The following is a 25,803-nucleotide window of genomic DNA, read 5'->3' as shown; positions in this document are numbered from 1 at the left end:
CAGGAAACAAAAAACCAGCGTGAACCCAAAGTGACTGCATATTCTGTGGCAAGTTTCTTTGAGGAAAAACATAAGTTTATAATGCCTTACTGATGGCTTTTCCTGTACTGAATACCAAGAATGAATGCAAATTCATTGTATTAAAGAATAAATATATGAAAAAATCCAATCAGGTCTCAGCAGTCACAAAACATCCCCTAATTTGGCATTTATTTTACTCATTTTGACTATTATTCTTACATTAAGATTAAATGTAAAAAAAAAATATTAAATAAGCTTCTTAATGAGCAAGAAAAAAATGTCTCATTGACATAAACTAGAACATGATGATGGGGAAAGAAAACTAAAATTCTATGTTCTCAAAGCTAAAAAATCAAAGTTTCTGATGTATACATTTTCATTTTTTAAACCATTACTTAGATAGCTCATTTTCATAGTTTTAGAGTTAAAACAATAAAAACCTATTTAATTCCAAACATTCTTCCCTCTAGAAAAACCCTAGGTCAACACTGTATTAAGACCGTTAGCAAACAATTCACAAATAAGAATAACCCAGAACTAATATCTCCTTCTTCCGTATTTTCCTATCTGAAATTAACTCTAGGTCAGCTATACTTTTTGTGTTCAGTCCCTCTTCTTCCCCCCTTCTCTCCCAAACCCCTTATTTTGCAAATCATAGTAATCATTCCCTCGGGCCACAGTAATTGATCCAGACTGGGAAACCTGATCCAACCAAGCCTGAGACAATCAAGCTCCTCCCCCCTTGGGAATCTGATTTTGAGACCGAGGAAGGCAGTTAGTTTAGTGACGCCTGGCATTTAAGGGAGCATACTTTAAAAAAAAATAATAATAAAGTTGCCAGTTCTGGCTGCTGAGATCCCCGGAGCTGCCTTTACCTGAGGCCACTCAGGATTGGCCACCCCACCTGGCTCTTGCTTCAAACAAATCCCCATTTTGCTTAAGGTAGTCTCTCTCCATTGCTTGCAAACAAAAGAATCCAAATGATTCACAACACAAACTAACTGCGACAAGGTATGTATACAGCTTGCTCTCTAAAGTTCACATCTTGCCCTGGTGATAAACTGAATATAAAAAATGAGTAACTTACAAATTTTAATAGTTACGCTGTCAAGAACAAAACTAAAACACGACAGGGATGATATAGTAGTATTTAGTTATTTTGTAACTGTTCTCAGCTGTATACTTAGCAATTTGGTTTTAAGCTTAAGAAAGAAGATAATTTTCTTTCCGTGCCTTGAGGAACCTCTGGTTCTGAGGGAACCAGAAGCTGTCAAGCCCAACTCTAGAATAAAAGTTTGGATCAGGAAATGCTGATATGTGGAAGTTTCTAATTAAGCAGCTCCAAAGGTCCAGGGGAAATTAAAAAAAAAAAAAAAGTGACTCCTGATTCTTAACTCAGTTTGCTATTAGGTCTTCCTCTTCCCCAAACTACACTGCCCGCCCCGCCCCACCCCAAGTTCCTGCTGTGTTCGAGGAGGTGAAGACGTGTCCACGGCCTCCTGCAGTGCTATAAACCTCAAACAATGGCATCTCTACCAGCAACAGTAGAGACCCAAGAGTCCCGGGCTAACAATCACACAGCCCGGAGGCCTTTCTCAGGCCACTTAGGCCTCTAAAATGGTCTATGTGTCTTCTCTTTGTCCTTTCTGCTCTGAATACATGAACACTGTATTATAATCATAGAGCTCTAAGTGAACATCCATCAAGAACAGTGACTGCCCTGGATTACAGCACAGAGCAGCAAGACCTCACACCCCATGCCTCAGAACTATTTCAGCAACCACAAAAAAGAGTCCCTATTTCTTGCCTAGAGTCTTCAAGCATCTTAGAAACCTAACAATGTTTTGAGACAATGCTTATTACCTGTGGTTTCTTAGTAAAGACCTGTGTCTGTCTTTCCAGGTGAAACATTTCACTATTCGCCAAAACTAAAACACTTGTTAATCCACAGCAACAAGGATGACTGTTCTTTTTTTAAGATTTTGTTTATTTATTTATTTGAGAGAGCAAGAGAGAGAGAGAACGAGGGGGGGGCGTGGTGGGCAGAGGGAGAGGGAAAAGCAGACTCCCTCCTGAGCAGGGAGCCCGAGGACCCTGGGATCATGACCTGAGCCGAAGGCAGATGCTTAACTGACTGAGCCACCCAGGTGCCCCAAGGATGACTATTCTTTTATGAAAAGTCATATAATTGCAATTAGTTTGTGATTTCAAAGTAGAACAGGTTAAGTTACTATCAGTAAGTTGATCAATTAAACTATTCAACAGTAACCAGACACTAGATAGAAAGAGAAAACATACAGGGTATCCCAATTTCTTTTTAGCAAAGGCATCCAAGCACACTGCACAGTTATCTTCTAAAGGCTTAAGATACCCACTTTACCTTACGTTATTATAGTTACCTTCCAGCTTCACACACAGATAAATACACATGATGAAAAGCTTTGGAGGTTCTTAGGTCCTAATCACGAAGCTTTTAGACTCTAGGTACCTAAATCTAATATACACACTTACTAAACCAGGGTCATAGATGGGAAAATCAGACATGCAACCAAAAAATGCATAAACCCATGATGTGTGATGCAGCTCTTTACAAATGCTTGATTAAAAATTCACCTAATCATTACATTTATAAAGACATTTTCTTAAAAACACACTGAAATGGCAGATTTCAAGTCAAAAAAAATTTCTCATAAATAAGACCCTTCCTTTAAAAAGTCTGTTCTAAAGGTAACTTAAAATTACCCAACTAACCCACCCATTCCCACCAAAACTAAAGAGACAAAATATTGATCATACACCACTGAGATGATCTCATTTTTAAAAAATTTATGCCTCAAAAGTAGAGATTATATATTTTTAATAAATTATATATTACATACACTGTTATATACTACTCTACTATTATATACAAATGACAGGATTTATATATTATGCCTATCAACAGAACAGGCTTAACTAGTGAACAACTTGGGACATCCTCATTAACTAAACTTTCAGATCTACTGCCCTCAGCAGACAAAAACTACTAGAATTACATGGCATTCAACTAAAATATGCTGAGAAAATACACACAAAAAAAGATACAAATATCAGTTATCTATTTTCAAACAGATACAAGAGATAAGACTTTAGTATAAACTATTAAAGCCTATGAACATAATGGTACAATATAGTAAGTACTAGTTAAAATACTAAGTAACAAATATTAATCCAACAAATGCTGGGGATTCCACCTTAAATTCATGCCATCAGTCAATTAACTTGTCCAGGAAGATGTTAAAATAATTTACAGGAAAGGGTTAAACTACTGGTTTCAAAGAAATTTCTAGAGGTGATCCAGTCACCTAATAAATATTTGTTGAGTATTTACTTCCTCTCTGCCTCACAGAGTATTTGGTGCTATGGAAAACAACAACAAAAAAGAATTAAGTCCTCTTTTTGAGAAAACTTCTAGCAGGGAAAACACAGTAATCCAAGAAAGCAAGATCTAACAAAGTACACCACACACTGGTATACACTTATGTACTTGGGAATACTATGAACTATATAAAAAAAAAAACAACTGATAGTCAGGGGGCACAGAAACAGCAATTACTATAAATCTGGAAGAATGGTTTACCTTAAACACTAATTCTCTACCACCTTCCAATTATGGGAAGTGGTCTGGGAGGTAATTTTAGCTGTATAAAGTCAAGGCATTACATAACACTTTAGCTATCCCTTTTAAATTAGCTCTCAATTTTTCTGATTATTCCAAGGAGAAAGTCTCCGTTTGCTGCTGTTAGAGCTTTTATTTATTTTTTTCGACTTAGTAATAGCTGGTTTCAGAGCCTTCTGTGGATGTCAGCATCTAGCCACAAATTAACATTTTTTTCATTATATTTACTTCACAGCAAGCTTTTATATATATAAGTGACAAGACAGACTTTCCCTTTATAATTAATTTTAGTTAATATTTTCTCTTTATATTAACTTTAAAACCCTGGGGGGGGGGGGATGGGGAGGGAGGGACACACCAAGAAAGGAAATACTGTTCTAGCTATTCCCAATCACAGGCAACTTCCAAGACTACCTTGCTTGCTTTCCAGGAGAAAAGCCCTTGCTTAAGAAGTAGCAGAAAGTAGCAAAAAAAAAAAAAAAAAAAAAAAAAAAGGTAGTAGAAAGTGCAACAGTTAAAATCTCTGTAGTTTCTACTCAACAAAATAAATAAAGTATAACAGTTTACTTTGGAGGATTTGGCCTAGCGGGGGAGACAGCTACTTTTATGCTGCCAGAATGGGGCCTTTCTCTGCCCATACCTTAACCCTTTGAAAAACTAGTACCCTCTCCACCCCCACCCTGTCAATACTTGCTTATGTAGCTGTTGTCCAGTAGACTGTAAACTCCTTGTGGGCACAATCCCTGCCTTTTTCAGCTTAACTCTGGGGCCAAGCAGTTCCCCTAAGAGTATCACTTGTAGATCCTCATTATGTGATTGCTGGATAAATGAACTAGGCCTGGAGTTGGTCCTATACTTCTTTTACTTAAAAGACATCAATTTGAAATTAAGATGTTTCTAGTGGTAGTCCTTTGATGTAAGTTCTACACACATATTTTTGTATCTAGAGAATTTACCAAATTATAAATAACTGCATATAAATCCTGAATCTGAAATATAGGCCTTAAGTGCACCGATGATGAAAATGCCACTAGCTTTGCATCTATTCTTTCCAAAAGGCATTTGATATATTAAAATATACAGTTAAATGGTGATTAACATAATAAAAAATTTTAAAAAATATACAGTTAAATACAATATCAGTTTTTCTTTTAAAAACTTTATTTTGGAAAAAATTTCTTATGATTCGATTGTTAAACTATGGATACATTATGTGTATACCACTTCTAGAAAAATCTGCATAAAATTTGAGTTTGGGGCATGAATATGACCAAAAACACATATTAAGCTCTAACAAAGTACCTATTTTCAGTAATACACAGAACTTAAATCATCAAACAAGGCAATTCAAGCTTAAAATGTCTTTTCTAATGCTGACTTTCCCAGCGCTCTACACACACTAAAAATTTCAACATTCCAGAGTCTTCAGTTTTATAAGTCAGGAGAAGTTCATTAAGGAGAAGTCAGCTTGCTAGAGCTGGCCAATTAATATAAAGTTACCAAGGTGAATCACAAGAGAGATCCTTCAATCTATTCATTCTGTGTCTACTTTCACTAACAAAACTAGTAGCAATCCTTCTAATGATGAGTTCTTAAAAGGCACTAGAATATAAAGATTTTATATAAAGTGTGCAGAAAGTCAAAGTTTACAGAAGAGGAAAGTCTGCCTAACAGGTTCGCTCAAATGTTCCTCCTCTATCTTCAGGTAACTGTTTAAAGCCAAACTTGGCTCCTTCTCAATCACTTCTCTCTAGGCTTTCCATCAGATGAGATTGGTCCATGACCTTCGTCAAGAGTATGTTCACGATAACATAGTAACACCTTCTCCAATCTACAAACTAATTCTACTACTTTTCAAAGAAATACTAAAATCGAGGATCTTTTAGAATAAATGCTATTGATCGTTATATTTCCCACACCTTCTTACAACCCATAATGTAACTCAGCCTAAGTATTACTATTTCCAGGAAAGGAAGAGGTCAGGAACGACATGGAAGGGGACAAACAGGACCAGCCTCTCTCCCTTTCTACCCGCAAGAGTTAGGTATTCTCGTACTTCTTTCCCTATAGCACGGCCAGTTCTGATTTTAAGGCAAAAGTAAGGTGAAAACTGGCTTGTGGAGCAGCTCCTTAGGCAATGTAGGGCAGGACTTCAATGGAAACACGCTTAGGAGTAAGGTATTAAGGTAAGTGTGTCCCCAGAGGGGTGGAGGAATAGAGATCCGAAGGTGGGGAGAGGTGGTGGGGGTGCTAGGGGTAATACTAAGAGGCAACGCCTATCTTAGCTAAGAAATGGGCAGGGTGTTTCTGCATGCAAAAAACAAGACAAATCAGAATCTCTGCATTTAGCATTTCTGTACTTGTGATTACCTTGTTTCTGCGTGCTCAGAATGATAATCAGTTTCAGGTGGAAAGCTTTCAGTGAAGCGGGCCTACTAACTTGTTAGAACATATACAGCATGGCATCATCATATTGTGCCATGTTCATGAAGAAGAAATCCTCTTGAGAGGTAAACAGTTTCAGATATATTACAATTTGTTTTGAAAGTGGTTATTGCTCAACTATTTCGAATTTTGAAATTGGCAATAGTTATCTAAGAGCCTTTACAAAGGCGTAGCCTAGAGGCTGCTTCAAAGCAAGCGACAAATAGGAAGAAAGCTTACACTGAAAACCACGTGTCTCCCCGTAGGAAGTACATTACCAATCCATTTCCCGAAAGTTCACTTTCCATGTGAGCGTAACAATGTAAATATTTCTAAATACCAGATTTGACATCCACGTATTTACTTGCCTCACTCGCAAAAGAGCGGGGATTCTTTCCTCTGGGACCAACAAGTAAAAATAATCTACCCTTAATATTAATACGCGGGGTACGGAGTCAAAAACCGGGGCCATTAACCGTCCAAAGCCCGGAGGTGGGTTCTCGTGTCAACAAAGTGGACCGGAGGAGGCAAAGGTCTGAATGCTGGGGGCCTGCAGGTGGGGGGGAGTGGCGAGTGGGTTTTCGGGCGCTTCAGAACAATCCATTCCCACTCGGTCTCGCTGGGTGGGTGGGTGGGCGCGCGATGGCGGAGTTCTGTGGCCGCGCGGGGTCTCCGCCGGTAGTCGGGAGCAGGCCTCGGGCAGCAGCTCCTCAAACTCAAACCGCATCGCGCCCCCACCCTGGCCCCAACCTCGGGGCTGGGTACTGGCCCCCAGACGGAAAACTGCAACTCCCCAGGCATCGCGCGTCCCTCAAAGACTCCGGGTCAACCCTGGTTTTCCTCCAGCGCCACCGCAACCCCTCAGCCCAAGACCTCAGGTCAGGGGTCTCTGACCTCCCGCCATTTCTCCACGTCGCCGCAGCTCCGAGCAGGAGAGAACCTCAAGGTGACACCTTCTCTGGGACGACGGATCCGGGTTCCGCGCCCGGGCTCTCGGGCCCGGCTTCCCGTCAGATCCCGGTTACCTCACCTGGCAGCGGCACACGATGTCGGCGTCCTGCGCAAGCAGATCCACCACCTTCCCTTTGCCTTCGTCGCCCCACTGCGCGCCCAGCACCACCGTCACCCGGTTTCCTCCGGGCCGCGCCCCGGGGCGGCCACAGTCGCCGTTGGGCAGGGAGGATGCCGCCGGGTTGGTCTCGGCGAACGCCATGGCTCCAGTGACGCGAGGAGAGCCCGAAAGAGACGCGGGCGGCGAGGAGTGCGCGAACTCAACTGCTCTGCGGCCGCCAGCCACATGCGGAGGAAGAAGGAGCCAGAGTCCGGCCCCGCCCCCGCCCCCGCCAGGCCACCACCCTCCAGCCAGGCCCCGCCCCGCTCTCCTCCACAGCCCACTCAAGGGGCGACCATGACTGCCCCGCGCACGCAGGCCGCCGCAGTACCGCCCGCAGGAAGAGGCCCCGGTGGCGGCAACCGCCGCCACCCGGGACCGAGGCCACGCCCCTTCCGCAGCCTGGCGCACCACCCCAGGGCGAGCCCCGCGAGCGGAAGGGGCAGGGGCGGGGCCTCTAGCGCATTTCGCCTCAACGCCCCGCCTACCTGCCCTTCTCCCGCTTTTCAAACCAGAGAGGCGCGGAGGTGCGTGCTCGAGCGTCGGACTACAACTCCCGGCATGCAACGCTCTGGGCCGAGGCGACGTTTTCTGGTGCCATGCTGTTTGCCGACTACAGGTCTCAGCCTCTGAAGGCGTTTTATTTTTTAACGACTTGCCTTTAACGACACGACGAGATAGCGTGTGCGAAATACAGAGGGTGGAATTCCAAAATACAAATGGGATGGAATGGAAACGTAATTGGGAACTAAAGGTCTACAAGTAAGAACAGAGATGGAATCGGGATCGAAAAGGGCATACGCCAAAGTAGAGCAATAGAGGACATTAGAACTGAAAATCTACAGCTCAAGTTCTGACCCTTCTCATTTTACACATTAGTAACAGGGGCTCAGAGAGGAGGAGGGAAATAGTGATGTATAGTTTGTGCCAAATACTGTGATACACTTAGCTCTTTTAAATCCCACAACCATATAAGGTAAGTAACACTATCTTACCTTTATTTTACAGGATTTAAAACTTAGTTAACTTGCTCTAGTGCAGGCTGAATTGGTACCGAGACAGTCCAGAGCCCAGACCCTTTTTGTATATTCCATTACTCTTCGTGTTTCAGTTGCAGCTAGATTCTGGAGTAAACTGTACCTACTGCGGCAACACAAATTAACTGACATCTAATTCCGATATAAAGTTGCTTCGGAAAAAACTGGGATTAGAATCACATTAAATGCAAGGTCTACTACATATACATCATGTACACACCATCACGTTCTCTAATGGTCCTAGAGTGTATTTTAGTATGATACTAGTTTTACTCAATGATTCGTTGTCAGTAAACATAGAGGACCTACAACAAACTATGATGGCACTGGGCCCTGATAACATAAAGAGGAGTAGATAATAGTTGCAGCACTCAAAGATTCAGATTACTTGGTCTACCATCAAATAAACATATAAATTATAATACTATGTGACAATTTTGGTATTTGTTTATCTTGGCTTTACCACAAGATTACAAACCCCTTTGTAAATCAGAAAGCTGTCATATTTCTTTGTACTCATGTGCGCAAGGTGGTGTTGGGCATAAAGTAGGTGCTCAAAAAGTACACGTTACTGTTCATTTCGTTGAATTTAAAAACCATTTATGGAATGCCTCATACTGGAAAGCACTACCAGATACGTATTTGTTATCGCAGTATTTATATACAGTCAGGACGAAAATTTGGGCTAAAAGATACCGTAACTTAAAAGCTTCACCTTCGTTCAGTCATCTGGGATTTTCCGAAGTGGTTTTGCTATTTCACTCCAAAACAGCATGATTTCTGCCTTTCCTGAAGTCCGGTTTACATTTTCGACTCCGACCAACTGCGAGGTTCCTAGGGAGCCAGGTAGCGGCGCTCGCTGGCACGCATGCGCACACGCACTAGCCCGCGCGGGCAGGGAAGCCGACCCCACCCCTCCCCGGGGCGCGCCGGAGACCCCCGTGAGCGCGCGAGGCCAGGACGGGCGCGGCCTGGGCCGTTGGGCGGAGGTTGTCCGGGCGCCATGTCAGCCCAGGGAGTGGCGGTGCTGCTGTCGTGGCTGAGCTGCTGCGGCTCGGCCGTGTGGAGGTAGAGAGACGCTACTGGCGCCCCGGGGCACCGGGCAGGGGTCGCCCCTGGGGCCGTGCCCCCGCGCCTCCGCGTCCTGACCCACCCTCCCCCGCAGACCACCGCCTGGAGCCCGGGCTCCCCGCGCCCAGCACCGCGCCCCGCCGCCCCCTTCCGAGAGTTTTCGATGGATGAGGGCGGAGAATGAAGGAGCAGGTTTAGGGCTTTGCTCCTCCAGGGTCTGGGTAACTTCGCGTCGCTGTCCTGTGGACAGCTGAGCCCCTGCGAACCCACCCACAAACTCCTTTCCTCCTGCTGCACTCTTGTTTTGCCAGAGAGGAGAGGACCAAATGAGAGCCCAAAAGTCGCCACTGGGGAGGGAGGCGGGGCGAGGGCACTTCTCTAGGATAACTAGGTAGGTGATGGTGTATGTGAGGCAGATGTATGAAAGATTATGACGAAGTGCTTTATAAAATGTAAGCACTGTACAAATGTAAGGGGATGTAATTCCTGCATGAGGAATGGGAGTTGGTTCTGTGATTTGATTTAGGGAGTGAAGGATTTAACAGTTCTGAGAAATCCTCAGTGCAAGTGTGATTTTTGTTCAGTATTTAGTAACTGCTGGATTGGAAAGTGTATCGAAATATTTTAGAAAGATTTTCAACATAGGTTAAAATACAGATAATTAACCAGAAAAATAATATTCTGTGAATATTCCATTCAGTGGAGGTTTTGCTATAACTATTACCCTCTAACATTAAGATGTAAGAATACCGACAATCAATCAAACTATTACAGAGATTTCAGAGGAAAGGGATCTAGGGCACCTCATTGGACGGTTGGGGGCATCGAACAGAGTTAAGAGTAGCCTTGGAAAGGGTCAGTGAAGTAGTGAGAAAAAGCAAAAAGGTAGCATTCTGACAGAACTTTGTAATACAGCTTCTATTTTCTCCTCTATAAAGTGAAGAAAAGAAAACCTGTCTCATGGGGTTGTTGTGAGGCTTGAATGCAAAGATATATTTAGCTCCCAGAACATGCCTGGCAAACAATGGATCAATAAGTAAGGATAAGGGATATTATTAAGAATGGCCTGTGAATTCAGGGACTTCATAAACTTTTATGTTGTACACCAGAGGTCATCAAACTTTCTGTAAGGGCCAGGTAGTAAATATTTCAGGCTTTTCAGGTGATACAATCTATGTTTTAAGTACCCAACTCTGCCATGGTAAGGGAATGCACACCCCCAACAGTAGTAAACCAATGGTGTGGCTCTGTGTCAAAGAAAATCTATTTACAGGTGGAATTTGACCATAGCTTGCGAACCACTGGTCATAATGGTAAATTTCTTTCTCTTCCCTAAATTTCCAATGAGAATTTAGTGAAGACAAAGATGTTATTGTTTCCCATGGTAAAGTCACAGGCTCCTTGAATTTTATTTCTTAGTAAGGTGTTCTTTTAAAGGACAAAATTTCTTAAATTTGATGTAATGATTTTTTATTGTTAGCTTTTTTGGGGGGGGTGGAGAATTCAGGGTAGATGTCTTATTTAAATAATTCTTCCTTTCTCCAACATCTAAGAGACATTTATCTAAATTTTCTACTAAGAGTATTAATGTTTTTGACATTTCCTATCCCAGTGGAGTTGCTTTTCTTAAATGATCTAAGGTAGGACTGCGATTATTTCTTTCTCCTTATGAATCCGGATCCATTTTCCAGCTCCATTTATTATCACCTCTGTCCTATACAAAACTTCCCTCCAGACTTATGTCTACTTCTGGGTTTACTATAGAATCCCTCTTATTTGGAGGAGAAATTAGTTTTAATATTTATATTTGACCTTTTCCTCCACAGGTATTCCACTAACAGCCCGAACTACCACATTTTTAGTACCAGAAGTACTGTAAGTGTGTAATTTTTTCAAACTATAGTATTACTATCTACCTTAAAGCAGAGAGCAGTATTTTACACTCAATTATAGCAGTTATTTATTTTTATTTCATTTCCTTTGTCTCATTTATCATCCTAATATAAATCCCCTCGCCAATAAATGTCCTTAAATATATACGCAGCAAGCATAAGTAGTGTGGTTTTGAGAGTTTTGGTGATTTAATATTCACAGATAGGGTGGCCGTACAATATATTGTGTAAACTATTGAAAATGAAAGATAGTGCTATTAATATTTATGCTGGGACAACAGATATGAATTGCAACTGCCTCCACAAACTGGGATGAATGGTCACTGAAGCTGTAGACTTCATTCTCTATATTACTTTTTTTATTCAGTACTTTGTCTACTTCATTTCTTAATGCTGCCTGCTTACTAGTATGTGTGTGTTTTATTTGTACAGCCCCCCAGTGATGGACACATGGCTTTCTATCACTGCAAACAACACTGTGATGAATGCCCTTTTACATGTCCTTTTATGGGTCTGTGCAATAATTTTTCAGCTGGGATATAGTGAGAGCAGATGACTGATTTAACTAAATTCTGCATGATTGCTCTTGAGTGGCAATCACAGTTTCTACTGTCACCTAGTGTACATCTTCACCAAAGTTTGGTATTATTGAATTTTCTTTTTTTTATTTATTTATTTTATTTTTTACTTTTTTAAAGATTTTATTTATTAGAGAGAGAGAGAGACAGCAAGAGAGGGAACACAAGCAGGGGGAATGAGAAAGGGAGAAGCAGGCTTCCCGTGGAGCAGGGAGCCCGATACGGGACTCGATCCCAGGACCCTGGGATCATGACCTGAGCCAAAGGCAGACGCTTAATGACTGAGCCACCCAAGCACGCCTAATTTTCTATTTTTTTATTACCAATTTTATTACTATGTGTAATAGCTTATCGCTGTCATTATTTTCAGCTCTCTGATGACTAGTGATTTTGAGTATCTCTTCCCATATTTATGCAGGCTTCTCTTCTGAATTGCCTGATGATACCTTTTGCCCATTTTCCATTTAATTTTGTGCCCTTTTCTTGTTGATTACAGAGTGCTGTATACATTCCAGCCTCTATATTAGTTGAATGTTGGTTTTAAATATTTCATTTTCTTGTCTCTCATCTACTCATCTAACCATTACTGTTGTCTGTGAATATTTTATTTTTTAAGAAAAAGCTGACTTTTGTTGAGCCAAACCACACACACACATACATACACACACACACACACACATGCTTTTTGACCTCATACTTTCTACTTTTTTGGAGTCTTATGAAAAATCTTTTCCTACCCGGAGTTGGGTATTTCTCCTATTTTTTCTTTTATATGTGTTATATCCTGACCTTTCAAATACAGGTCATGAATCCATCTGGGGTCCATTTGTATATAATATAAAGTATGCATTCACATTACTTTCTCCACATAATGAACCACCACCTATTAAACAACTTACTGTTTTTCTATTATTTTTCTGGTATATTTTTTTCCATATATAGATGTGTCAATTTCTGAACTCTCTTCTTTCCTATGGGTAGAGTTGACTAATCCTCTCTTGTTTCATGTAGCTGCAGTTTAGTTTCAGTGCTATATACTCTTCCTTTGAATTAACATACCATAATTTATGCATCATTTTACTGTAGATAAGCAATTAGATGGTTTCCATTTTTAGTCTTTTTAAGTCTACTATGATTAGTGGGCTACTGGACTTGTTAGTCTACTATGAAAATTTTAATACCTATCTTCTGCTTAACATATATATGCATTTCTGTTGGGAGTGGAATAGGTAAGTCATAGGATATATGCACATGTTCAGCTTTAGTTGATGGTGCCAAAGATTTTACAAAGTAATTGTATCAGTTTATACTTATATTCTATGTTTATATATATCATTGTATTTACATTATTCAGAATCAGGCAAAAGGAATCTATATAAACTATATTTTCTTTTACAATGTCATTTGTTTTTAAATTCATTGCTATCCATTTCTTATGAAATCTGTACTTACCAGTTAAACTGTCATTTATAGTTAATTTCTTTAATATCATTTATTTATATATTTCATCTTTGTTTTTTATACAGCTTTGCTGTATAATTGACCATTTTATTAGTCATTTTAAAAATCTCCTTTTGGGGCGCCTGGGTGGCTCAGTCGTTAAGCGTCTGCCTTCGGCTCAGGTCATGATCCCGGGGTCCTGGGATCGAGCCCCGCATCGGGCTCCCTGCTTGGCGGGAAGCCTGCTTCTCCTTCTCCCACTCCCCCTGCTTGTGTTCCCTCTCTCGCTGTGTCTCTCTCTGTCAAATAAATAAATAAAATCTTTAAAAAAAAAAAAAAAATCTCCTTTTTTCTAAGTAGTCTCTACACCCAACATGGGGCTCAAATTCACAACCCTGAGATCAAGAGTTGCATGCTCCACCAACTGAGCCAGCCAGGCACCCCCTAAGAATCTTTTTTGATCTCTGCTGTTCCTTTATAATTTTTATAGAGGTGACAGAAATGTGTCATGTAACCAAAATAATGGAGTTATGTCATTACAGAAATGAAAATTGGGAGTCAGAGTTTGATTCTCAACAAAGGAGGTAGACAAATGCAAGCGAGTAGGTGGTAAAACCAGTGGCTTTGCAGGTTGCTTGCAAGTGATATTCAGAGAAAGAAAATATTGAGTGTACAGAAGATACTTTAGTTATTAAATAGTTCATAAATCTTAATGGAAAGCATTTTAAAACAATATTTTTCTACCTATTTGCTTTTCCTGGAGCTTTGGCATGAGGGACAGGATTCAGGTTGACACACATCCAGGAACCTGTGAAGTTGCTCTCAGGGAACATAAACTGGTGGAGGCCATCTCTGTGCTTTCCCTCTGCCTCACTACAGCTTTCCAGTATCTCCTAGAAAGGACCTTATGCATTTGTCTAGAGCCTGGTCTTTGTAACTGCTGCCTAGTATACCTCCAGATTGCCTGGCCCTGGTGACCATGGCTTACACTTGTAGTCCCATAGGACTATATATATTTGTATACTTTAAAAGCTGCTGCTTGAATGTCTAGCTTCCAATCAACATGAATCTAGGTGCTGACTGAGATCTTCCCTTTGGGACAATGACAGGACTTGGCACATCCTCATCTACTGGGAGTTATTAAAAATAAAATAGGCTGCTTGGACAATCACAGAGTTTTGAAGGACAACCAAGAGCTAGGGCAAGGTTAAATGATAAGGCTCATCTTTTACACAGGGCCACTCCTTCAAGACTAAGAGAGGTGGTTATTTTATTTAATGCATAAAAACAAACACAAGAGAGTCAAGGAAATAGTAGAAACAGAGGAATATTTTCCAAACGAGAATAAGATAAAAGCTCAGGAAAAAACCTCAATGAAATGGAGATAAGTAATTTACCTAATAAAGAGTTCAAAGTAATGGTCATAAAGATGCTCACTGAACTCAGGAGAAGAATGGACGAACACGGTAAGAACTTCAGCTAAGAGATAAGTATAAGAAGATACCAAGTAGAAGTCACAGAGCTGAAGGATATAATAACTGAACTGAAAAGTACACTACAGGGTTCAACAACAGACTAGATAAGGCAGAAGAAAGGATCTGTGAACCTGAAGAGGGAGCAGTGGAATTCACCCAAACAGAGCAGTAAAAAGAAAAAAGCAAAAAAAAGTAAACATATCTTTTTTTTTTTTAATTTTATTATGTTATGTTAGTCACCATACAATACATCATTAGTTTTTGATGTAGTGCTCCATGATCCATTGTTTTCGTATAACACGCAGTGCTACATGCAGTACATGCCCTCCTTAATACCCATCACCGGGCTAACCAATCCCCCTTCCCCCCTCCCCTCTAAAACCCTGTTTGTTTCTCAGGTCCATAGTCTCTCATGGTTCATCTCTCCCTCCAATTCCACCCCCCCATTTTTCCCTTCCTTCTCCTAGTGTCCTCCATGTTATTCCTTATGTTCCACACATAAATGAAGCCATATGATAATTGACTTTCTCTGCTTGACTTATTTCACTTAGCATAATCTCCTCCAGTCCCATCCATGTTGATGTAAAAGTGGGTATTCATCTTTTCTGATGGCTGAGTAATATTCCATTGTATATATGGACCACATCTTCTTTATCCATGCATCTGTTGAAGGGCATCTCAGCTCTTTCCACAGTTTGGCTATTGCAGACATTGCTGCTATGAACATTGTGGTGCATATGGTCCTTCTTTTCACTACATCTGTGTCTTTGGGGTAAATACCCAGTAGTGCAATTGCTGGGTCATGGGGTAGTTCTATTTTTAAATTTTTGAGGAACCTCCACACTGTTTTCCAAACTGGCTGTACCAACTTGCATTCCCACCAACAGTGTAAGAGGGTTCCCCTTTCTCTACAACCTCTCCAACATTTCTTGTTTTTTTCCCTGTCCATTTTTGCCATTCTAACTGGTGTAAGGTGGTATCTCAGTGTGGTTTTGATTTGGATTTCCCTGATGGCTAATGATGATGAACATTTTTTCATGTGTCTGTTAGCCATTTGTATGTCTTCTTCAGAGAAGTGTCTTTTCATATCTTCTGCCCACTTTTTGACTGGATTATTTGTTTTTTGGGTGTTGAGTTTGAGAAATTCTTTATAGATTTTGGATACCAGCCCTTTATCTGTAGTGTCATTTGCAAATATCTTCTCCCATTCTGTGGGTTGCCTCTTTGTTTTGTTGACTGTTTCCTTTGCTGTGCAGAAGCTTTTTATCTTGATGAAGTCCCAAAAGTTCATTTTTGCTTTTGTTTCACTAGCTTTTGGAGATGTATCTTGAAAGAAGTTGCTGTGGGCAATGTCAAAGAGGTTACTGCCTATGTTCTCCTCTAGGATTTTGATGGATTCCCGTCTCACATTGAGGTCTTTCATCCACTTTGAGTTTATCTTTGTGAATGGTGTTAGAGAATGGTCGAGTTTCATTCTTCTGCATGTGGCTGTCCAATTTTCCCAGCACCATTTATTGAAGAGACTGTCTTTTTTCCATTGCATGTTTTTTCCTGCTTTGTCAAAGATTATTTGGCCATAGAGTTGAGGGTCCATATCTGGGCTCTCTATTCTGTTCCATTGGTCTATATGTCTGTTTTTGTGCCAGTACCATGCTGTCTTGGTGATCACAGCTTTGTAATATAGCTTGAAATCGGGCAACTTGATGCCCCCAGCTTTGTTTTTCTTTTTCAACATTTCCTTGGCGATTCGGGGTTTTTTCTGATTCCATACAAATTTTAGGATTGTTGGTTCCAGCACTTTGATAAATGTCATTGGAATTTTGATCGGGATGGCATTGAAGGTATAGATTGTTCTGGGTAGCATAGACATTTTAACAATGTTTATTCTTCCGATCCATGAGCATGGAATATTTTTCCATCTTTTTGTGTCTTCTTCAATTTCTTTCATGAGTGTTTTGTAGTTCCTAGAGTATAGATCCTTTACCTCTTTGGTTAGGTTTATTCCGAGGTATCTTATGGTTTTTGGTGCTATTGTAAATGGAATCATTTCTCTAATTTCTCTTTCTACAGTTGCGTTGTTAGTGTATAAGAAAGCAACTGATTTCTGTGCATTGATTTTGTATCCTGCCACATTACTGAATTGCTGGATGAGTTCTAGTAATTTGGGGGTGTGGAGTCTTTTGGGTTTTCCACATAAAGTATCATGTCGTCTGTGAAAAGAGAGAGTTTGACTTCTTCTTTGCCAATTTGAATACCTTTTATTTCTTTTTGTTGTCTGATTGCTGTCGCTAGGACTTCTAGTACTATGTTGAACAACAGTGGTGAGAGTGGGCACCCTTGACATGTTCCTGATCTTAAGGGAAAGGCTCTCAGCTTTTCCCCATTGAGGATGATATTTGCTGTGGGTTTTTCACACATGGATTTTATGAACTTGAGGAATGTTCCCTCTATCCCTATACTCTGAAGAGTTTTAATCAGGAAAGGATGTTGTATTTTCTCAAATACTTTTTCTGCATCAATTGCGAGGACCATATGGTTCTTCTCCCTCCTATTAATGTGTTCTATCACATTAATTGATTTGCAAATGTTGAACCACCCTTGCATCCCAGGGATAAATCCCACTTAGTCGTGGTGGATGATCCTTTTAATGTATTGTTGGATCCTATTAGCTAGGATTTTGTTGAGGATTTTGGAATCCATATTCATCAGGGATATCGGTCTGAAATTCTCCTTTTTGATGGGGTCTTTGCCTGGTTTGGGGATTAAGGTAATGCTGGCCTCATAGAATGAGTTTGGAAGTTTTCCTTCTGTTTCTCTTTTTTGAAACAGCTTCAGTAGAATAGGTATTATTTCTTCTTTGAATGTTTGGTAGAATTCCCCAGGGAATCCATCAGGCCCTGGACTCTTGTTTTTGGGGATGTTTTTGATCACTGCTTCAATCTCGTTACTGGTTATTGGCCTATTCAGGTTGTCAATTTCTTCCTGTTTCAATCTTGGCAGCTTATAGGTTTCCAGGAAGGCCTCCATTTCATCCAGATTGCTCAGTTTATTGGCATATAGTTGCTGATAATAATTTCTAATACTTGTTTCTATTTCCTTGGTGTTAGTCGTGATCTCTCCCCTTTCATTCATAATTTTCTTAATTTGGGTCCTTTCTCTTTTCTTTTGGATAAGTCTGGCCAGTGGTTTATCAATCTTATTAATTCTTTCAAAGAACCAACTTCTAGTTTCATTGATCTGATCTACTGTGTTTCTGGTTTCTAGTTCATTGATTTCTGCTCTAATTTTAATTATTTCTCTTCTAATGCGTGACTTAGGCGTCGTTTGTTGCTTTTTCTCTAGTTCTTTAAGGTGTAGAGTTAGTTGGTGGATTCGGGATTTTTCTATTTTTTTGAGTGAGGCTTGGATGGCTATGTATTTCCCCCTTAGGACCGCCTTTGCAGTATCCCATAGGTTTTGGACCGATGTGTTTTCGTTCTCATTGATTTCCATGAATTGTTTAAGTTCTTCTTTGATTTCTTGGTTGACCCAAACATTCTTGAGCAGAGTGGTCTTTAGCTTCCAAGTGTTTGAATTTCTGCCAAATTTTTTCTTGTGATTGAGTTCCAGTTTTAGAGCATTGTGGTCTGAGAATATGCAGGGAATAATCTCAGTCTTCTGGTATCGGTTGAGACCTGATTTGTGACCCAGTATGTGGTCTATTCTGGAGAAAGTTCCATGTGCGCTCGAGAAGAATGAGTATTCTGTTGTTTTAGGGTGGAATGTTCTGTAAATATCTATGAGGTCCATCTGGTCCAATGTATCATTCAAAGCTCTTGTTTCCTTGTTGATTTTCTGCTTAGATGATCTGTCCATTGCTGAGAGTGGAGTATTGAGGTCTCCTACAATTAATGTATTGTTATCAATATGACTCTTTATTTTGGTTAACAGTTGGCTTATATAGATGGCTGCTCCCATGTTGGGGGCATAGATATTTACAATTGTTAGATCTTCTTGTTGGATAGACCCTTTAAGAATGATATAGTGTCCTTCTGTGTCTCTTATTACAGACTTTAGTTTAAAATCTAATTTGTCTGATATAAGAATTGCTACCCCAGCTTTCTTTTGATGTCCGCTGGCATGGAAGATGGATCTCCATCCCTTCACTTTCAGTCTGGATGTATCTGTAGGTTCAAAATGAGTCTCTTGTAGACAGCATATGGATAGGTCCTGTCTTTTTATCCAATCTGCAACCCTGTGCCTTTTTATGGGAGCACTTAGGCCATTCATGTTGAGAGTGATTATTGAAAGATATGAATTAATTGTCATCATGTTGCCTGCGAAGACATTGTTTTTATAGATTGTCCCTGTAAATTTCTGTTGTATCTCACTCTTGGGGTCTTTCTCCTTTTATAGAACCCCCCTTAATATTTCTTGCAGGGCCGGCTTAGTGGTCACATATTCTTTCAGCTTCTGCTGGTCATGGAAGCTCTGCATCTCTCCATCCATTCTAAATGAAAGCCTTGCCAGATAAAGTATTCTTGGCTGCATATTCTTCTCATTTAGTACCCTGAATATGTCTTGCCAGGCCTTTCTGGCTTGCCAGGTCTCTGTGGATAGGTCTGACATTATTCTGATGTTCCTCCCTCTGTATGTAAGGAATCTCTTTCCCCTAACTGCCCTTAAGATGGTTTCCTTGGTTCTAAGATTTGCAAGTTTTACTATTACATGCCAGGGTGTTGGCCTGTTTTCCTTGATCTTGGGAGGGGTCCTCTCTGCCTCTAGGACACAAATGTTTGTTTCATTCCCCAGATTAGGGAAGTTCTCAGCTACGATTTGCTCAAATACATCTTCTAGTCCTCTCTCTCTCTCCACTTCCTCCGGGATTCCAATTATTCTGACATTGGAACACTTCATGGTGTCACTTATTTCTCTGATTCTATTTTCATGGATTCTGAGTTGTTTTTCCCTGGCCTCCTCTTTTCCCTTTTTATCTATTATATTGTCTTCCAGGTCGCTTATTCTCTCTTCTGTCTCAGTTACCCTAGCTGTTAGATTATCTAGATTGGATTGGATCTCATTGATAGCATTTTTAAGTTCTGCCAATTCACCTTTTATTTCTGCCCTTAGAGACTCTATGTTGCCATTAATTGATTTCTCCATTCTAGCCATTGTCTTCACAATTGCTAGCCTGAATTCCATCTCTGACATCTTGGTTATATCTGCATCCATTTGTAAATCTGCAGCATAAGTCATAATCTCTGATTCTTTTCTGTTTTGGGGGCTCCTCCTCCTAGTCATTCTGTTGATGGGTGTTTGAGGGAATGTATAGAGTCCAAATTATTGACCAGAACCCAAGCAAGATGCACCTGTTTTCTTGGGACCTTAGGGTTGCTGGCCTCTTGTTTTCCCAGGCTGTCTTCTGCAGGAGGGGCCTGCCGCGCTGTTACTCAGGCAACCCTGTTTGGGCGGAGTTGCCCTGCGCCCCTGTGGCGGGGGATGGGCTCAGTGGGAATCAGTTTTGGGGGCTTTTGTTCTCTGGCGCCTTTCCCTGGTGGCTTTCCGTGTCTCTTCTGTGAGTCAGAGCAGAAGAGACCGTTTCCAACCCTCTGTCTCAGAGCAGAGAGATCACAGTCTGTTCTTCAGTGAGCTCTCCAGGCCACACTGTCTCGGTTTCTGTCCGTGCTGCTATAAATTGCAGCATCCTGGGTTGTGCGCCCCTTTGCAGCGCTCCCAGTCCTGCCTCCAGGTCCGGGCACGTCTCTGCCCTCTGTGCTTCTAAAACCGCCAGCCACTCCCAGTTCGCGCGTGCATGACTCCGCCGCTCCGGGTTTCCATCCTGGGGGCTGCAGTTTGCCCGCGCGACCCCGCCACTCCGGGTTTCCGTCCCGGGGGCTGCAGGTCACGTGCGTGCGACCCCGCCGCTCCGGGTTTCCATCCCGGGGGTTGCAGTTTGGAGGCGCAACCCTGCCACTCCGGGTTTCCACCCCGGGGGCTGCCCTAAAGTCCTTTCCCCGCCGCTACCGGTCTGCGAGTCTGTGCCCGTCCACAGCGTGCAAGGCTGTCACTCACCGGCGGTGTAGGATCCCCACGGCCAGGCACCCTCCCACTGCCGTTTATCCTCCGATATCTGCCCGCAGAATCACGGCTCTCCGCTTCGTACCTCAAAACCAACTGCCTGCTATATTCTGTTTGTAGAGATCCAGATCTTCTTCATCTCAGGCTGGTTTCCTGGGTGCTCAGAGTGGTCTGATAGATATCCAGCTCAATTCCGGGGACCAGTTGAAATAGGGTCCCCTATTCCTCCGCCATCTTTCCCCCCAGCCAAAAGTAAACATATCTTAAGGCATTTATAGAATAACATCAAGTGGACTAACATTCACATTATAGGGGCCCAAAAGGAGAATAGTGAAGAGAGTAGAAAAATTTCTTAAGAAATAATGATTGAAAACTTTCCTAAGTTGGAGAAGGGAACAGACATCTAGATCCAGGAATCCCAGAGAGTTACAAATAAGATGAACCCAAATTATTTAAATTATAATTTAAATGTCAAAAGTTAAGCACAAGGAGATTTCTTAAAAGCAGCAAGAGGGGCATCTAGGTGGCTCAATTGGTTAAGCATCTGCCTTCTGCTCAGGTCATGATCTCAGGATCCTGGGATTGAGCCCCATGTCAGGCTTAGCAGCAGGGAGCCTGCTTCTCCCTCTCTCTCTGTCCCTCCCCATGCTCATGCTCACTCTCACGCACATGTGCGCTCTTGCTCGTCTGTCAAGTAAATACAATCTTTAAAAAAAAGCAAGGAAAAAACTTCTGTTACATACAAGGGAAACCCCAAAAGACTATCAGTAGATTTTTCAGCAGAAATGTGCAGGCCAGAAAGGAGTAGCACAAGATATTCAAAGTGCTGAAAGAAAAAAACTTCCATACAAGAATATTCTATGCAGCAAGGTTTTCATACAGAATTGAAGGAGAAATAGTTTTCCAGATAAGCAAAAGCTAAAGGAGTTAATTATCACTAAAGTAGCCTCACAAGAAATGCAAAAGTAACTTTTCATGCAGAAAAAAAAGCTGGATGAGGGCTAATTAGTAACAAGACAACATGAAAGAATAAATCTCTCAGAAAACATATATATTAAAGGTAGTGGATTAATTACTTATAAAACTAGTGTGAAAGTTAAAAGACTAAAGCAGTAAAATATAACTGCAATAATTTGTTTAGGGATGCACAAGATAAAAAAGGGGTAAAATGTGACATTAAAAACAATGTGAAAAGGGTGAGTAAAAATATAGAGCTTTAGACTGTGATCAAACATGTTATTGTCTACTTAAAATAGACTTGTTATAACTTTTTTTATGTAAGTCTCATGGTAACCACAAGGCAAAAACATATAGTAGATACACAAAAGATAAGAAAGAATCTAAGCATACCACAAAAGAAAGTCATCAAACCACAAAGGAGAGCAGAGAAGAAGAAAGAAACATAGAAAATTACAAACCAGCCAGAATATAGTTAACAAAATAACAATAAGTACAACCATACCTCATATTATTGTCCTTCACTTTATTGTACTTTGCAGATGGTGCTTTTTTTTTTTTTTTTCAAATTGATGGGTTATGGCAACCCTGCATCAAGCAAGTCTGTCAACACCATTTTCCCAATCTTTTGCTCATTTCATATCTCTCTGTCATATTTTGGTAATTCTCATATTTCAAATATGTTCATCATTATTATATTTGTTACAGTACTCTGTGATAAGCAAATATAACTTGCTGAAAGCTCACATGATGGTTAACATTATTCACAATATTTTTAAGATTACAGTATGTACACTTTTTAGACAATGCTATTGCACACTTAATAAACTATAGTATAATCTAAACAATTTTTTTATGTACTGGGAAACAAAAAATTCATGTGGTACACTTTACTGTGATATTCAATTTATTGCAGTAGTCTGGAAATGAAACTGCAGTATCTCGAGGTATGCTTGTACCTACCTGTCAGTAATTACTTTAAATGTAAATGGGCTACAGGGGAGGAGCAAGATGGCGGAGGAGTAGGAGACCTGGATTTTGTCTGGTCCCATGAATTCAGCTAGATAGGGATCAAACCATTCTGAACACCTACAAACTCAACAGGAGATAGAAGAAAAGAATAGCAACAACTCTCTGAACAGAAAAGCGATGACTTTCTGGAAGGAAGGACATGTGGAAAAGGGAATCCGAGGCAATATTCAGGAAGATAGATGGTGGGGGAGGGGCCTCCGTTGGCCACTTCTGGCAAGTGATAGAGCCACGGAGCACAAAATCAGAACTTTTAGAAGTCGGCTCTGCTGAGGGACCTTGCTCCAGTGGCTAAGCGGGGGGTGGAACCCTCGCTGGGACAGTGTGGTCTCAGGACCCTTGGGATCACAGAAAGACTGGGGATGCCTGAGTGTGGCAGAGCTCCCAGGTATCAGAGCAGGGAAGCTGGCTGCAGAGACGGAGCAGAGGAGTGGGCTCTCAGCTCAGGGTTCCCATAAACCGTGATCTGCAGCACAGTCGGGCCACTGCTCCTCCAGCAGGGACCCAACAAGCAGCAGATCCAGGAAGACTCCCCTTCCTCCCCCGGGAGGAGCAGCACGGGAGTGCACTGCAGGGATCTGCTGGGTTTGGAGACTCCACACAGGGTCATGCGCCAGAGATAGAAACGCTCGGTCACAGGCCGGGTGAGCACGGAGTGCGGCTGGAGACTGGGGAGACGGGAGTGATTGACTGCTTTTCTCTGGGGGCTCACTGAAGAGTGGGGCCCCAAGTTCTCGGCTCTTCTGGGGTGGAGATTGGGAGGCCGCCATTTTCACTCCTGTCCTCCAAAGCGATACGGAGAGCTTGCAGGGAACAAAAGCTCCCAAGAGCAAACCTGAGCAGATTACTTAGCCTGGCACCGGCAAGGGCAGGGCAATTCTGCCTCTGGCAAAGACATTTGGGAACCATGGCAACGGGCCCCTCCCCCAGAAGATCAGCAAGAACAGCCAGCCAAGACCAAGTTTACCGATCAATGAGAATGGCACACCTCCAGCGCTAGGGGAATACGGCACATAGAATTCATGGCTTTTTTCCCATGATTCTTTAGTCCTTCAAAGTTAATTTTTTTTAACTTTCTTTTTTTAATTTTTATTTTTCCCTTTTTCAACGAATATCTTATCAATACCTTCTTTAAAAAATATTTTTATTTTTCATTTTTAGAGTCATATTCTATCCCTTCATAGTAGTTACCCTTATTTTTGGTACATATATATATAAGTTGTTCTCTCTTTAAAATTTTGGGATACAATTTCTTCTAACAGATCAAAATATACCCTAAATCTCTAGTGTATGGCTTTGTTCTAGTCTCCTGCCTGATCACATTCTCTCCACCCCTTTTTTTTAAAAATCCTCTTCTTTCTTTTTTTCAACCAATTCTTATCTTATCAATTCCTTTTATAAAATCTTTTATACTTTTCATCTTTACAATCATATTCCATCCTTTCATCATATTAACCCTTATTTTAGTACATATATAAGTTTTTCTTTCTTTAAAATTTTGGGAGGCACTTTCTTCTAACAGACCAAAATACACCCAAAATCTAGTGTGTGGCACTGATCTATGCACCAGCCTGATCATATTTGATCATATTCTGTTTTTTGTTTTGTTTTCTTTTGTTTTTATCTATTTTTTTTTTCTTTTTTCTTTCTTTCCCTTTCTTTCCCACTGGTCTCAGGTCTTTTCTGATTTGTTTAGTGTGTATTTTCTGGCGACGTTGTTACCCTGTTAGCATTTTGTTCCCTCATTCATCTGTTCTCCTCTGGACAAAATGATGAGATGGAAAAAATCACCTCAAAAGAAAGAACAAGAGGCAGTACTGACTGCCAGGGACCTACTCAATACGGACATTATTAAGATGTTGGAACTAAAGTTCAGAATGACGACTTTAAAGATACTAGCTGGGCTTGAAAAAAGCATGGAAGTTATTAGAGAAACCCTTTCTGGAGAAATAAAAGAACTAAAATCTAACCAAATCAAAATCAAAAAGGCTATTAATGAGATGCAATCAAAAATGGAGACTCTAACTGCTAGGATAAATGAGGCAGAAGAGAGAATTAGTGATATAGAAGACCAAATGATGAAAAATAAAGAAGCTAAGGGAAAGGGAAACTACTGGATGACGAGTGCAGAATTCGAGAGATAAGTGATACCATAAGACGAAACAACATTAGAATAATTGGGATCCCAGAAGAAGAAGAAAGAGAGAGGGGGGCAGAAGGTATATTGGAGCAAATTTGGCGAAGGCAACAGGCATCAAAATCCAGGAGGCACAGAGAAACCCTCTCAAAATCAATAAAAATAGGTCAACACCCCGACACCTACTAGTAAAACTTACGAGTCTCAGAGACAAAGAGAAAATCCTGAAAGCAGCTCGGGACAAGAGATCTGTAACCTACAATGGTAGAAACATTAGATTGGCAACAGACCTATCCACAGAGACCTGGCAGGCCAGAAAGGACTGGCAGGATATATTCAGAGCACTAAATGAGAAAAATATGCAGCCAAGAATACTATATCCAGCTAGGCTGTCATTGAAAATAGAAGGAGAGATAAAAAGCTTCCAGGACAAACAAAAACTAAACGAATTTGCAAACACAAAACCAGCCCTACAAGAAATATTGAAAGGGGTCCTCTAAGCAAAGAGAGAGCCTAAAAGCAACATAGACCAGAAAAGAACACAGACAATATACAGTAACAGTCACCTTACAGGCAATACAATGGCACTAAATTCCTATCTTTCAATAGTTACCCTGAATGTAAATGGGCTAAATGCCCCAATCAAAAGACACAGGCTATCAGATTGGATTAAAAAACAAGACCCATCGATATGCTGTCTGCAAGAGACTCATTTTAGACCCAAAGACACCCCCAGATTGAAAGTGAGGGGATGGAAAACCATTTACCATGCTAATGGACATCAAAAGAAAGCTGGGGTGGCAATCCTTATATCAGACAAACTAGATGTTAAACCAAAGACTGTAATAAGAGATGAGGAAGGACACTATATCCTACTTAAAGGATCTATCCAACAAGAAGATCTAACAATTGTAAA

General features: G+C 41.0%; 2 protein-coding genes across 3 annotated transcripts in view; one reads left to right on the top strand and one right to left on the bottom strand.

Moving 5' to 3' along the window:
* Positions 1-7,447, bottom strand: part of ADSS2 (adenylosuccinate synthase 2) — a 34,167-nt gene extending 26,720 nt beyond the window's left edge. For both annotated transcript variants that reach the window (XM_078077901.1, XM_078077902.1), the window contains exon 1: positions 7,134-7,447. In XM_078077901.1, the coding sequence (XP_077934027.1) occupies positions 7,134-7,316 (183 nt within the window). In that variant the 5' untranslated portion in view covers positions 7,317-7,447. The remainder of the gene's footprint in view (positions 1-7,133) is intronic.
* Positions 7,448-9,152: 1,705 nt separating this feature from the next.
* The window catches only part of CATSPERE (catsper channel auxiliary subunit epsilon), a 205,728-nt gene continuing 189,077 nt past the window's right edge, over positions 9,153-25,803 (top strand). Inside the window, exons 1-2 of the mRNA XM_078076866.1 lie at positions 9,153-9,319; positions 11,149-11,197. Coding sequence (XP_077932992.1) covers positions 9,255-9,319; positions 11,149-11,197 — 114 coding nt within the window. The 5' untranslated portion in view covers positions 9,153-9,254. The remainder of the gene's footprint in view (positions 9,320-11,148; positions 11,198-25,803) is intronic.

Source organism: Halichoerus grypus, chromosome 7 (genome assembly GCF_964656455.1).
Source record: "Halichoerus grypus chromosome 7, mHalGry1.hap1.1, whole genome shotgun sequence".
In the NCBI taxonomy this organism is placed as follows: Eukaryota; Metazoa; Chordata; class Mammalia; order Carnivora; family Phocidae; genus Halichoerus; species Halichoerus grypus.
This window is presented reverse-complemented; position numbering and strand designations above follow the sequence as displayed.